General features: G+C 41.7%; 1 protein-coding gene across 1 annotated transcript in view; it reads right to left on the bottom strand.

Moving 5' to 3' along the window:
* col12a1b (collagen, type XII, alpha 1b) overlaps nt 1–12,790 on the bottom strand; it is a 257,397-nt gene extending 244,607 nt beyond the window's left edge. Inside the window, 3 exon segments of the mRNA XM_055149744.1 lie at nt 594–710; nt 10,971–11,127; nt 12,542–12,790. Coding sequence (XP_055005719.1) covers nt 594–710; nt 10,971–11,127; nt 12,542–12,790 — 523 coding nt within the window.
* Nucleotides 12,791–14,579: the final 1,789 nt, after the last annotated feature.

The raw sequence follows: 14,579 nt of genomic DNA, 5'->3' as shown, positions 1-14,579 counted from the left end.
ATAGTAGTTCAGTTAGTCATAGTTATAGTTAGTTAATAGTGAGTTCATAGTTAGTTCATAGTTAGTTATAGTAGGTAGTTCAGTAGTAGTTCGTTAATAGTGAGTTCAGTTAGTGTTCATAGTTAGTAGTAGTTTAAGTTCATAGTTTAATAAGTTCAGTTCTAGTTAGTTAATAGTAGTTCATAGTTAGTTCAAAGTTAGTAAAAGTTCATAGTTAGTTCATAGTTAGTTATAGTTCATGTAGTTCAGTTAGTATCAGTAGTAGTTCATAGTAATAGTAGTGTAGTTCATAGTTAGTTTAGTGAGTTTAGTTAGTTCATAGTAGTAGTTTAGTTTAGTTCTAGTTCATAGTTAGTTCATAGTTAGTTCATAGTTAGTTCATAGTTAGTTCATAGTTAGTTAATAGTGAGTTCATAGTTAGTTCATAGTTAGTTAATAGTGAGTTCATAGTGAGTTCATAGTTAGTATCATATAGTAGTAGTAATAGTAGTTAGTTAATAGTTAGTTCATAGTGAGTTCATAGTGAGTTCATAGTGAGTTAATAGTTCATAGTGAGTTAGTAGTTAGTTAATAGTTAGTTGATAGTTAATTACCTGTATCGGAGGAGACTGAGATCCTGAAGCCCTGGACTCGGGTCCTGGGTCTGGTCCAGGACATTTGGACCGAGGACTCGCTCAGAATCTGGAACCTCAGACCAGAAACCGGATCCACTGTGGACCAGACCAGACTGTCACTACGAATACTATTACTACAAGTACTGCAATACTACAGCTACAGATACTACTGCAAACTACTGCTACAAGAACTAGTACTGATACTGATACTGCAAGTGTTACTTCTTTAGATACAACGTCTGATAGTACTACTGCCACTACTATAAACACTACAACAGACACTATTACTACTATTACTATTACTATTACTACAACTACAATACTATCACTACTACAACTACAAAAAGAACTATGACTACTGCAAGCACTACAAGGACTAGTACTACTTATACTGCAAGCACTACGTGACATTAGTTACTACTAGTGATAAAACTACTGTAAACACTAATACAATAGTTACTACAAATATTACTACTACTACTACTACTACTACTACTACTACTACTACTACTACTACTACTACTACTACTACTACTACTACTACTACTACTACTACTACTACTACTACTACTACTACTACTACTACTACTATTACTACTACGTGAGAGTCCAACAGTGACACTTCAGACTGAAGCTTTGTTCTTCTGTTGGAGGAAAAAAACATTTAAACACAAAACAGTGAAGAGACAAAAAAGAGACGAAGAGAGACGAGGAAGAAGAGGAGGAAGAGGAGGAAGAGAGACGAGGAGGAAGAGGAAGAAGAGGAGGAAGAGGAGGAGAGAGAGAGCAGCCATTTTGTGGAGGATGGCGTCCGTTTGAGCCGAACTCAAAACTGTAACACGTGACATTAGAGACGACACAAAGAACAGGGACAAACTCGCCCGCTCCCCGCTCCTGGAGACCCTCTGCTGTTGTGTCGTCGGGCAGCGCACTTCACCTCCATCTGTCTTTTACTGAGGCGACGTTTCAGCCCCTCACACGTTCCTCAAGGGACTGAAACGCCGTTTGAATAAAAGAAAACCGGGAGAGAGACGGTGTGCGGGAGTTTTTTCTTGAAAGCAGCTCCTCCCACGCACCTGTCGCCCGCGCACCTGTCGCCCGCGCACCTGTCGCCCGCGCACCTGCGCACCTGTCGCCCGCGCACCTGTCGCCCGCGCACCTGTCGCCCGCGCACCTGTCGCCCGCGCAGGTGTCAGGGTCTACACAGACACGAGCCACATGTCCGTCAGAACGCCCCAGGGCAGCTGAGGCCAAGGGGACGTCCTCTCCACCGCGGCGTCTGAGCTCGTCCAGATTTTACTGTTCTGATACTGATTTCGATACTGAAGCTTTAAGTTTGTGCCGATTCCCGATATCGACTGAGACCAGAGACTGAGAAGAGTTTTTATTTCCTTCAAACAAAAATAAAATCAGACAAAACTGATCCAGACGTTTTCTGCAGCTGAGATTTACCTCATGTAACGACTGAACGGGTTTGTAAAAGTAAAAGGCCAAACTTTCGGAGACTTTCTGGGCGACTACGACCAGTAAACTGTTTTATTACAACAGTTTATATTTTAATATTTATGTTTTTGTTTGTTTGTTTTTATGATCGATGTCGATAACGATTGTTTAGAATTTTTGGCTGATACGTGTGTCCAGTCTGGCGCCACCTAGTGCCTCTGCTCAGTTTCATTTCTCTCCAGTGACTAGATCAGGAATCAGAAAACACTTGACTGTTTACAAGAACCTCAGAAGATGTAGAGGCCATAAAAACTGGGACTAACATCTGCATCTTTTCTCTTGTAATGTTAAACCTTTTCTTATTAAATAAATGTTTAATTATAGTTTTGCTTAAACATTGAATCCAGAACAAACAGAATATAAAATAATAACAACATTTTAAATAATCATGTGTCTCTAGTCTCTGTGTGCGGCGGCAGCTCTGATACAGATTTGAGATGATCTCGTGGGACAAATCTAATTATATCGTGGGCCATCGTATATGAGTTGGACATGTCTGACACACTCTATCCTCTTTGGGACTTACTTTGTCAAACACAAACTTCGCATTTTTTGTTGTGCCTTTAATTCACAGAAACGACGATGATCATTGACAGACACGTTCACTCTCTGCTGTGTTTGCCGTTGTGCCGCTGGGCGATTACAGGCGAGTTTCATTGTTGACAAAAGCGCGCGTTGCTGCTGGGAATTATTTTGGTCGGCGGCAAGAAACACTAATTCAACACGACGGACGGAGCGAGAAAGCACGTAAAGGGTATTGATCCCGGTTATTTATCCAGTCTAACGGCAGACGACCCAAGACCATTTGACCAGAAATTGGTCATAAAACAGACGACAAATCACCCTTTTCAACCCCGACAAAAGGTGGAACAAACCAAATTTCTGGTCTGAATCTCCAACTACCTGGACAAATATTCACTTGGGCGACATCCACAATGACTTGGTGAAACTCCTGGGCCATTCACAGCAGAAAAGATGAAAACCTCCAAGAGTCTGGATGTGTTGTTGAACTTGTTGGAGTCCACGGTTTGTTAGGATCTTCTACGTTTGCTCTGCGGATGTTTGAAAGTCGTTTAATTCACCGTTAGTGGTTCTTTTCACTCAGAATACGAAAAAGACATTTTCCTTCTTCCGTGCTTCTATTTGTGCGTCCGATAATGCAGCAGGAATTTATCATTATCAGGGAGAAATACGAGAGGTTACGCACTGTGTTTGACGCTACCGTGTTTCTTGCCTCCGACCAAAATATTTCCCAGCAGCAACGCGGACTTTTAATAACAATGACGTCAGCTGAAACTGGCCTGTAGGGCGGCTCTGGATTGTGGGACGCGGTTGTTTTTTGATGGAGTTAGAGGCTTAAGCGCTCGTCTAATAGCCCGGAAAAACACGGTACTCACATCTGTCTCACTATTTAACACATGTTTCTGCCGCTGGACTTATTTTCTCCTCTAAAACATAAAACACTCTGCTGCCACGTGTAAACAAACAGCGCCGCGTGATGACGTCGTCGGGCTGTGGCTCAGTTCCGTTCAGTCGTGTTTGAACAGGACACGGTTCTAAAGTCCTAGTTTATTTTGGCATATTTTGGATATAAATAAGTATATTTATTTTATTTTTTTTAATATAGAGCTTGTAGAACAGCTGGATGTACAGTTTATTTTAGATACATTTATGTTTTTCCTGCCTTATTTCATGTTCACTGCTCTAAGGTTCATATTTGCAGCCTGTATTTATTTTCAGTTTGAAAGTTTGTGGGGTTTTTTTGACAGAGAAATGCTGAAGAAATGCATCGTGTAACTAAAAAAAATCGTGATTCCAGTATTGACCAAAATAATCGTGATAATGACTTTAATTTGATAATGAGCTAATGAAACTCGCCTGTTTGGACTTCGCTGAGCGTTACAAACATCACGACCAAACAACAGCGACTGGTTAAAGGTTGTATAGAGGATTTTTTAAGGGAAGCAAAATACAGCGACAGTCGTTTATCAAATGTTGTGCATGTGTGACACCACCTTCCTCAGTAGAAACATCTCCTCCTCCCGCCTCTTTACTCTACAAATCACGTTTGTTTACATCCAGTGCATGTTCAGAATCACTGTTGAAGTGACCTGCCTAGAAATATTTTAGCGACCGACGCGTCAGTTTTTAGACCCTTCGGACTTTCTTTTGCGGCGAACTGGTCGTGGATTCTCGTCCGCCGTCGCGACAAACTTTGTGCGAACTGCGAGGAAGCGACAGTTTGAAAAAGCCTCAAAGAACCGCCGCATAAACACACTGTAATCCCCTGAGCGCGCGACGACTCAGTTTACACAGAAAAACTGTTTGTATGGGAGTTTGACTGACAACCTGACAGCCAATAGAAAAAGAGGGAGCCTCGTTTTCTATTGGCTGATAAACGTTTATCTGGCCTCACTACGTCCACAACTGATAGATCACTTCTCATTCTTTTCTTTCTTCTTTTTTTTTCTTCGGTCATCATCATGTGCTTAACAAATCTGCTGTTTCTACGTCTTCACACTGCGTAATGTTCCTTGGAAAATCCTCTATACAACCTTTAAACTTTCAATGACAATTTTAAACAAAAAAAAAAATCCTCCGTACAACCTTTAAATTAAAAAAGTGTCCGTCTACTGTCCAGTGAACGAATCTTGATGCTGCGAGGTCAAACTAATGAATCAGACTACGACACGTGGGGCCGATTTGGATTATTGTGGGTGCGACGGGTGAGAGCGACAGGTGCGGTTGGCTGTGTCCGTCAGGTGCAGACGTGTGACCTGCTTTATGCCTCAGATCTGTCAGTCCTTTCCACACGGAACAAACACCGTCTCCGAGTTCAACCTCTTCTCTGTCGGGACAAATAAACCAAAAGCGGAACGACTTTCCCAGCGTCGCCTGAGAAAAGCGAAGCCGCGATTCAACCTCAAACCCACGAGCGTGATTCAGCCGAAAGGACTTTAAACTCTAAACCAGAAGACGAGACCAGTGACGAGTCCGTGGAGCCGATCCCAAACAAAGAAGGAGAAACATTGGGAGGTTTTTTCCGCTGGCGTTTGTTTGTGAGCGACTCCAGGAGCGGGAGGGAGGTTCAGGGGCCGTGGGACAGACGAGCTCCATGCACACGCACAGGGGACAGTTGCTTTTCAAACAACTTCACCAGAGTCCGTCCTGTACAACAAATACTCGGATACTTCCCTCAGATGCTCTTCAGGTTGGGGCTGGGTCGGAAAACCTGACACTTTTTCTACTTTAGCTCCCACAGAATCTGCATCTAAACAAGATTAATCTGGATAAAACTAAACAAAACTTCAATATTTTATTACAGTAAAGAAACTTCAAGAGCTTTTCTCTGATATAATCTCGTTTCCTCGTCACAAACCGAACTGGACTTGTGTGTTTTTTTGTTTCACTCACACGTTTAACTCACATTTAAGCTCTTAGTTTCTCTCTCAAACTGAAAACACTCTGTTCCACCAACAACATCATAACGCAGATTAAAGCTCACGAGAGTCGGTTTCGCGTAATATCGGACGTTTACGTGGCGTCAGTGTCGTTCTGTCCCAGTACGAAAACACAAAATATTAAAAAATACATAAATGTACAAGAAAATTCTAAACATGACGTTGATTTAACATTAGCTGTGTCATATTCTCACGCTGGAACGAACCAAAACTAGAGAAAACAAAAGACTAAACGGACGATGTTCCTAAAAAGAAGTGGACGTGGACATCGTTAGCTGCCTGAGGTTTAGTCCAGATGCCCTCCCTGACGTCTCCGAGCGCAGAGCCGTGAAGAGCATGAGGGGGAAGTATCAGTAAGTCAGGCCCAAACCCGACTTAACAGAAAAACACAGAGACCAGATCAGAACGAAACCAACCTGAGGTCAGTTCATCCCGACGCCGCGTCCGTCTGCCCGACACTTTTTATATTTAAGACGAAAATTGGTCTGAAAACTCAAATTCAAACTCATTCAAATGAAACTGGAAATCAGGAGACTGAAGATCAAACTAGAACTGAACCAGGACTAGACCAGGACTAGACCAGAACTAAACCAGGACTAGACCAGGACTAAACCAGGACTAGACCAGGACTAAACCAGGACTAAACCAGGACTAAACCAGGACTAAACCAGGACTAAACCAGGACTAAACCAGGACTAGACCAGGACTAAACCAGGACTAAACCAGGACTAAACCAGGACTAAACCAGGACTAAACCAGGACTAGGAACCAGGACTAACCAGGACTAAACCAGGACTAAACCAGGACTAAACCAGGATTAAACCAGGACTAAACCAGGTCTAAACCAGAACTAGACCAGGACTAAACCAGGATTAAACCAGGACTAAACCAGGACTAAACCAGGATTAAACCAGGACTAAACCAGGACTAAACCAGGTCTAAACCAGGACTGAACCAGGATTAAACCAGGACTAAACCAGGTCTAAACCAGGACTGAACCAGGACTAAAACTAAACCAGGACTAAACCAGGTCTAAACCAGGACTAAACCAGGACTAAACCAGGACTAAACCAGGACTAAACCAGGACTAAACCAGGACTAAACCAGGACTAAACCAGGACTGAACCAGGATTAAACCAGACTAAACCAGGATTAAACCAGAACTAAACCAGGACTAAACCAGGATTAAACCAGGTCTAAACCAGGATTAAACCAGAACTAAACCAGGACTAAACCAGGACTAAACCAGGACTAAACCAGGACTAAACCAGGTCTAAACCAGGACTGAACCAGGACTAAACCAGGACTAAACCAGGACTAAACCAGGACTAAACCAGGTCTAAACCAGGACTAAACCAGGACTAAACCAGGACTAAACCAGGACTAAACCAGGACTAAACCAGGACTAAACCAGGACTAAACCAGGACTAAACCAGGATTAAACCAGGACTAAACCAGGACTAAACCAGGACTAAACCAGAACTAAACCAGGACTAAACCAGGACTAAACCAGGACTAAACCAGGACTAAACCAGGACTAAACCAGGACTAAACCAGGACTTTCAGTGTTTTACAAAGCCGTCATTTTAAACACTTCTCATTTTTACCTGGAAATATAAACAAATGTTTTGTCTAAAGTTCATCTAAAATAAATAAAAGTTTAATTTGATCCACATTAAAGTGTGACGACCACGTGATCCTGCTGCTCCGACTGAGCCAAACACACAGAGAAGAATCAGGTTTTATTTTAAGTTGAGGTCGACACACGACAGAATTTTTTGGTTTTAAACAATTTTGAAATGTGCGACAAAAAGCTCAGAGCACAAACACGAAGAGAATCTGAAGAGATTTGAAATCCCAGAGACGTCAGTGGGTCTGTGTGTGTGGAGCACAGGACATAAACCTGCGAGCGCTGGGAGTTTTATTTATTTCATCTTTTACTGCAGTATTTGGAAATGAAAATGTATTTTGTTTTAAAAGTTTTATATTTAGCTCAGGACAGAACGTTAAATCATTTTTCATTACCGTGGAAATAAACCGTGTTTCTGGATCTATGATCAAAACGAGTTCAACCTAATTCAGTCAAACGGTCTGATTGGAGTCGAGTCTGCGTCACCTCCTCTTCACACGGCGTCTGTGTCGACCGACGAGCTCCTCACAAATGTTCTAACTGCACGTTGATCCATCACAGACAGCGGGGACGTGACCGTGGAGTCTGTGATTGGTCGTCTTTACAAACATCTCCAGTGCTCCACTTTCCCACTTCACTTTGTTACAGTTTGTACAGTTTTAAATCCTCGCCTCAAAAACGACGGCAAAAAGACGACGGGGGCAGAGTGAGACGAGTCAAGGCAGAACTATGAAACAGACTTTAAACCGCCTCTGTCCAGACTCCACACAGACGGGTGGACGCTCCAGGGTCTGCAGCTCCGGGAGTTTGGGTCCAGACAGAATTCTCCCACAGAGGCACAATGCATTTTGGGAAATGAACCTGCCCGTCTTCTTCAGAGCGTCCGGCTTCACAAAGGTCAGATTTTAAAGGATTCTTTTCTATTTTCACAACAGAAACTTTTTCAAATGTTTAACTCCTCAAACCTCCTGAAGCCTCGCTGTTCTGAGCCGCTCTGATTGGTCCAGTGGCTCCACTTCGTGCACGTTACAGACGTCACGGAGGAGCTCGCCCAGACTGAGGGAGTAAATGTGTAAGAGCAAATTATTTTTAGGCCCATGAGCCGATGAGCAGAGACGCCTGACAACAACACGACACATCTTGGGTTCCACTTCAGATTTGATTCCAGTTCTGTGCGTGAAACTCGCTCGGGAAGTTTAATAATAACATCTATTTTGGTTTATTATAGCTCCATGATCACGGCTGGTGAATACTTGTATCTATATAATATTTATCTGAACGATAAAGGTCGTTTTATAGTTCTGTGAAGACTTATCAAGTAATTCACCACCACAACACTTAGTCTACGTTCAGACTGCAGGGTTTAATGCGTAATTCTGATTTTTTTGTGAAATCCGATGTTTTTTCGAGGTCGTTCACATTTCCAGTTAAATGTGACTTGTATGTGACTCCAGTGTGAACATTAAACGGTCCAAAAGTGTCCCACATGTGACACTGGAGACACGACGACGTCAACCGCAGCGAGCGTCTCTGTGTTTACACAAGTTGAACAAACATGGACGCAGCATCGAGCACCTGGAGATTTTAAAGTTCCTCTCGTACCGGAGCCACAACATGAACAACTGACTTGTTTTAAGGAGGAGATTGAGAAGGAGAAGGAGCAGGTTTTTGGTCGTGGTGTTTTGTGGTGAGTGGAGATGTGCTTCGAGTTCATGAACAGTTTTCTCCTACTTCAGTGCAGAATAGTGACGTTTGTGTCTTGTTGATGACGTGTAGGTGGATGAATGTGACCTGACCGTTCACACTGAAGTCACATGTTAAAGATCAGATATGGATCAGTTTCAGGAGCACAGATCCAAGTGTCCTGGGTCATGTTTGAAAACATCGGATCTGTGTGGTTCAGACTGACAATAAAAGATCAGATACAGGAACATAGAGACAAAAAATCAGATGTGGGTCACTTCAGGTGCATCTGAACACAGACTAAGAGGCGAGGATTGAAAACTGACGTACAAACTGTTTACAAAATGAAGCGGGAAAGTGGAGAACCAGAAACGTGAGTAGAGCTGATGTAGAGACGACCAGTCACAGACCTGATTCACTGCGTCGGGTCGACACGTAGTTAGAAAATTTGAGAGGTTCACGTCGGTCGAATCAGACGCACGATCATAAATTGGGCTTAAGTTTAGTATTTAAATGATCTTCAAGTCTCCGCTGGTCAAACGTCCGACTCAGCGAACGTCACAATCCTGAGTTCTGTTGGTAAAATGAACATTTGTGTGGTGAAACAAGAGCAAAATAAAAGTAAATTCTAGACCTACTGCAACGGACTTTTTAATGAATTAAATGGAATAAAAATGCATCAAAGTTACTATTATTATTATTATTATTATTATTATTATTATTAGGCTACGAGCAGTGTCGGGGAGTAACAGATTACATGTACCAGAGTAATCAGAGTACAAATGATGAGTAACTGTATTCAGTTACAGTTACTGTTTCAGTGAGTGGGAATTGGATTACAGTTACTTTGTTCAAATAAATGGACACAGAGGGATTTAACTGTTTTTACATTTTGGATGAACTTTTTTTTTTTTTTTTTTTTTTTTTGGTTTTCCACTTTTTTTTTTTTCTAATCAGGACTTGGACTAAACCAGGACTAAAACTAACCAGGTCTAAACCAGGACTAAACCAGGACTAAACCAGGACTAAACCAGTCTAAACCAGGACTAAAACCAGGACTAAACCAGGACTAAACAGACTAAACCAGATCTAAACCAGGTCTAAACCAGGACTAAAACCAGGTCTAAACCAGGACTAAAACCAGGACTAAACCAGGACTAAAACCAGGTCTAAAGGACTAAACCAGGACTAAACCAGGACTAAACCAGACTAAACCAGGACTAAAACTAAACCTAAACCAGGTCTAAACCAGGATAAACCAGGTCTAAACCAGGACTAAACCAGGACTAAAACCAGGACTAAAACCAGGACTAAAACCAGGTCCAAACTAGATCTAAACCAGGTCTAAACCAGGACTAAACCAGGTCTAAACCAGGACTAAAACCAGGTTTAAACTAGATCTAAACTAGATCTAAACCAGGACTAAACCAGGACTAAAACCAGGACCAAAACCAGGTTTAAACTAGATGTAAACTAGATCTAAACCAGGTCTAAAACTGGACTAAATCCTGCTGTGTGGACGTGTTTCTTCTTCTTCTATCAATAATATTTTTAATTTGGTTCAGTAAAGTCTGGACTTTTTATTTTCTTTTATCAGACAAAACTTCTTATGTTACGATTTCCTCGTCTTTGTTTCTCTACAACAAATCAAGTAATCCAAAGTAATCAGATTACATTACTCACTTTAAGTAATTTAATGGATTCTGTTACAAACTACATTTTGGTGTGTGTAATCTGTAATCTGTAGGGGATTACATTTTAAAAGTAAACTTCCCAACACTGTCTACGAGTTGATATTGAATAAATGAAGAGGATTGAACGTTTCGTGGAGCATCGTTCACCGCGACAAAAAGCGAAACACTCGATGAATAATTCCTGCTGAGGGGAGAGAAAAGTTATTTAAACACAAAATTGACTGAAATTAAACAAAATCAGTCTCACACAGAGGAGGTAAACACGTGTGGGCTTTATTTACGTTTTTATTTACACGTTCGGTTCATTTGTTTTCAGGCGAACGACGGGGGAAAAGAGCCAGAAGAGACAGAAGCGACAGAGCGAGAGGGGGGGGGCGGGGCTTACCTTCCTGAGCCTGAGCCAATGAGAGCAGCAGAAGAGCCACGAGACCCGCCCACAGACACCTCATCTTCAGCCAATCACGGGGCCCCAAGCCAGCCGTCAAACACCTGGGCCAATCAGAGACCGGGGTCAGTTCAAAGCGGCCAATCGCGGACGAGGACTGAGGATTTGAAAAAGTCCCTCCTCAAAATAGTGATTTAAAGAGGAGGATTTGACTTCTCTGACATTTCAAACTACAAAGACCATGATGCTTTGCTCTTTCGTGTCTTGGGCCTTAAAATCACAAGATGTTTTAATGTATTTATTTTTTTTATTTTAGGAGAGTCTGAATCAGCTCCAGAAAAGTGACCGAATCAAACGTTTAAACAGCTGTGAGACGCATCAACAAAGCACCACACGAGACCCGGTTTAGTCCTGGTTCAGTCCTGGTTTAGACCTGGTTTAGTCCTGGTTTTAGTCCTGGTTTAGCCCTGGTTCAGTCCTGGTTCAATCCTGGTTTAGACCTGGTTTTAGTCCCAGTCCAGCTCCTCGTCTGGTGAAGCCACAGCCATAAAAATGAGACAAAGCTCATAAAAATTCCAAAGATTTCTCCAAAACGTCCAGATTTGAACCAGGATTGAACCAGGACTAAACCAGGACTAAACCAGGACTAAACCAGGACTAAACCAGGACTAAACCAGGACTAAACCAGGACTAAACCAGGACTAAACCAGGACTAAACCTGGACTAAACCAGGACTAAACCAGGACTAAACCAGGACTAAACCTGGACTAAAACCAGGACTAAAACCAGGACTAAACCAGGACTAAACCAGGACTAAACCAGGACTAAACCTAAACCTGGACTAAAACCAGGACTCTAAACCAGGACTAAACCAGGACTAAACCAGGACCCTAAACCAGGACTAAACCTGGACTAAACCAGGACTAAACCAGGACTAAACCTGGACTAAACCAGGACTAAACCCGACTAAACCAGGTCTAAACCAGGGACTAAACCAGGACTAAAACTAAACCGGACTAAACCCGGACTAAACCCGGACTAAACCCGGACTAAACCCGGACTAAACCAGGACTAAATCAGAACTAAATCATTTACTAAAACAGGACTTAACCAGAACTAAACCTGGACTAAACCAGGTCTAAACCAGGTCTAAACCAGGTCTAAAACAGGACTAAAACAGGACTAAACCAGGACTAAATTATTTCTGAAGCAAGACTGAGCCAGGACTAAAATGGGATTAAACCAGGTCTAAACCTGGACTAAACCAGGACTAATCCAGGTCTAAACCAGGACTAATCCAGGTCTAAACCAGGACTAATCCAGGTCTTTCTCCGCAGTGGAACAGATGAGCTCAGATTTGACTGGAATCACTTTTTTACAGATTTGGACCAAATTCAGGAAACAGTTTGTTTTAGTGAATCAACAGGAAAAAATCCACACACACACACACACACACACACACAGAACACACACACAGAACACACACACGTGACCGGGACCAGGACTAGACCTGACTCAAACCAGGACCGGAACTAGACCAGGACTAAAACCAGGACTTTAAAAACCCTCACAGTAAAATCATGAGGTCGTGTTTGAGGAATCATTAAATCCGTCCGAGTTCTTCTTCTTCTTTGGGGTCGGGTCTGGTCCAGTTGGGGTCTGGTCCGGTCGGGGTCGGGTCCGGTCCGGTCAGGGTCGGGTCTCGGGGGCTTCAGTCTGAGCAGAGACTCCCGGACTTCCTTCAGCCCAGACGCTTCCTCCAGCTCCTCCAGTGGGACCCTGAGGTTTTCCCAGACCAGAACAAACCCGACCAAAAACATGCTCCAGGTCAATTAAACACGATAAACCAGGACTAAACCAGGACTAAACCAGGACTAAACCAGGACTAAACCAGGACTGAACCAGGATAAAACCACGACTAAACCAGGACTGAACCAGGATTAAACCAGGTCTAAACCAGGACTAAGCAAGGACTAAACCAGAACTAGATAAGGACCAAACCAGGACTAAACCAGGACTAAACCAGAACTAAACCAGGACTAAGCAAGGACTAAACCAGGACTAAACCAGAACTAAACCAGGACTAAACCAGAACTAAACCAGAACTAGATAAGGACCAAACCAGGACTAAACCAGGACTAAGCAAGGACTAAATCAGGACTAAACCAAGACGGAACCAGGACTAAAACCAGGTCTAAACTATGTCTCAAACAGGACTTAACAGGACTAAATCCTGCTGTGTGGACGTGTTTCTTCTTCTTCTGTCAATAATATTTTTAATTTGATTCAGTAAAGTTTGGACTTTTTATTTTCTTTTATCAGATAAAACTTCTTATGTGAAGATTTCCTCGTCTTTGTTTCTCTACAACAAATCAAGTATCCAAAGTAATCAGATTACGTTACTCACTTTAAGTAATTTAATGGATTCTGTTACAAACTACATTCTGGTGTGTGTAATCTGTAATCTGTAGGGGATTACATTTTAAAAGTAAACTTCCCGACACTGTCTACATCAGAGTATCAGAGTTTTCAGACTCAGTCCCCGTCACGTCTGGACCAACAGGAGCTCGTGGAGCTGGAGGCACCAGATCGTTCAGACTCTGGAGACGTTTTCTGTCAGATTAATGTGAACAAACCAGAACCAGAACCAGAACCACTCAAATATGTACTAATGTTGGAGACGTATGGAGACACTTTTATTTAAATATTCCATCCAGTCCTTGTATTTGCAGAGGTCGTCATATTTATCCTGTCACTAAAAACAGTCTTATCCACTCCACAAAACACCCTAAAAAAAACTATTATCACAGCAGACAGAAGTAAACAACAAGGCCAAAAACTCAAGTTAATTCATCTGATATAAAAATGTATTGAACAGATACATATGTACTCGAGTTTATCAAACTGTTCACCTTTTTTCTGTTCCATTTTTGGTTCTAAAGTTCCATCTGTTTTAAACAGACATGAATGAAACATGGAACAAAAATTATTTCCCAAATTTCAAAGAACCTGAAAATCATGTAAATAAAATGTTTGTATTTCATCATATCTTGTGTTATTCCATCTTTGAACTGTTGATGAAGGGGACAGGATTTAAAAAAAAAAGTATTTAAAATGATAAAAAATGTTCTTGGAAGGACTGACATATTTTATAGAAATAGTTTTTTCATTTTGAAGTAATATTAAAATATTCAGAAGAAAAAAGCCACAAATGATGTAAAATCCTGCACCTTCTACTTGTTTGTACAATTTTCCCTCCGTTACTTTTCCCTCCTTACCATGAACTTTCTTAATAAAAAATCTCATGAGTCAAAAAGTCAGAGGTTTCAACCTAATCTTGTACCATATGGTAGAAAACTATATGAAGCAATATTCAAACCAGTTTGTTAAGGATATGGAAGTGAGAACCAAGAGTTATCACTGTTTGGATTTATTGACCAAAAAGTGCTGCATATTTCATTCCCTCCGTTACCGACATGAGTTTTTTTAATTTTTGTCTTGAACTTGAAAGAATCTCACAGGTTTAACTTGACCCCTGTTGGAGTGTAACTCTTTCCTACATTCTGATACTTTACTTATTTCAATAGTTCCTCTAGTTTCTGAATAAGA

Source organism: Boleophthalmus pectinirostris, unplaced genomic scaffold (assembly GCF_026225935.1).
Source record: "Boleophthalmus pectinirostris isolate CB_2022bp ecotype Guang Dong unplaced genomic scaffold, ASM2622593v1 HiC_scaffold_13, whole genome shotgun sequence".
NCBI lineage: Eukaryota > Metazoa > Chordata > Actinopteri > Gobiiformes > Gobiidae > Boleophthalmus > Boleophthalmus pectinirostris.
This window is presented reverse-complemented; position numbering and strand designations above follow the sequence as displayed.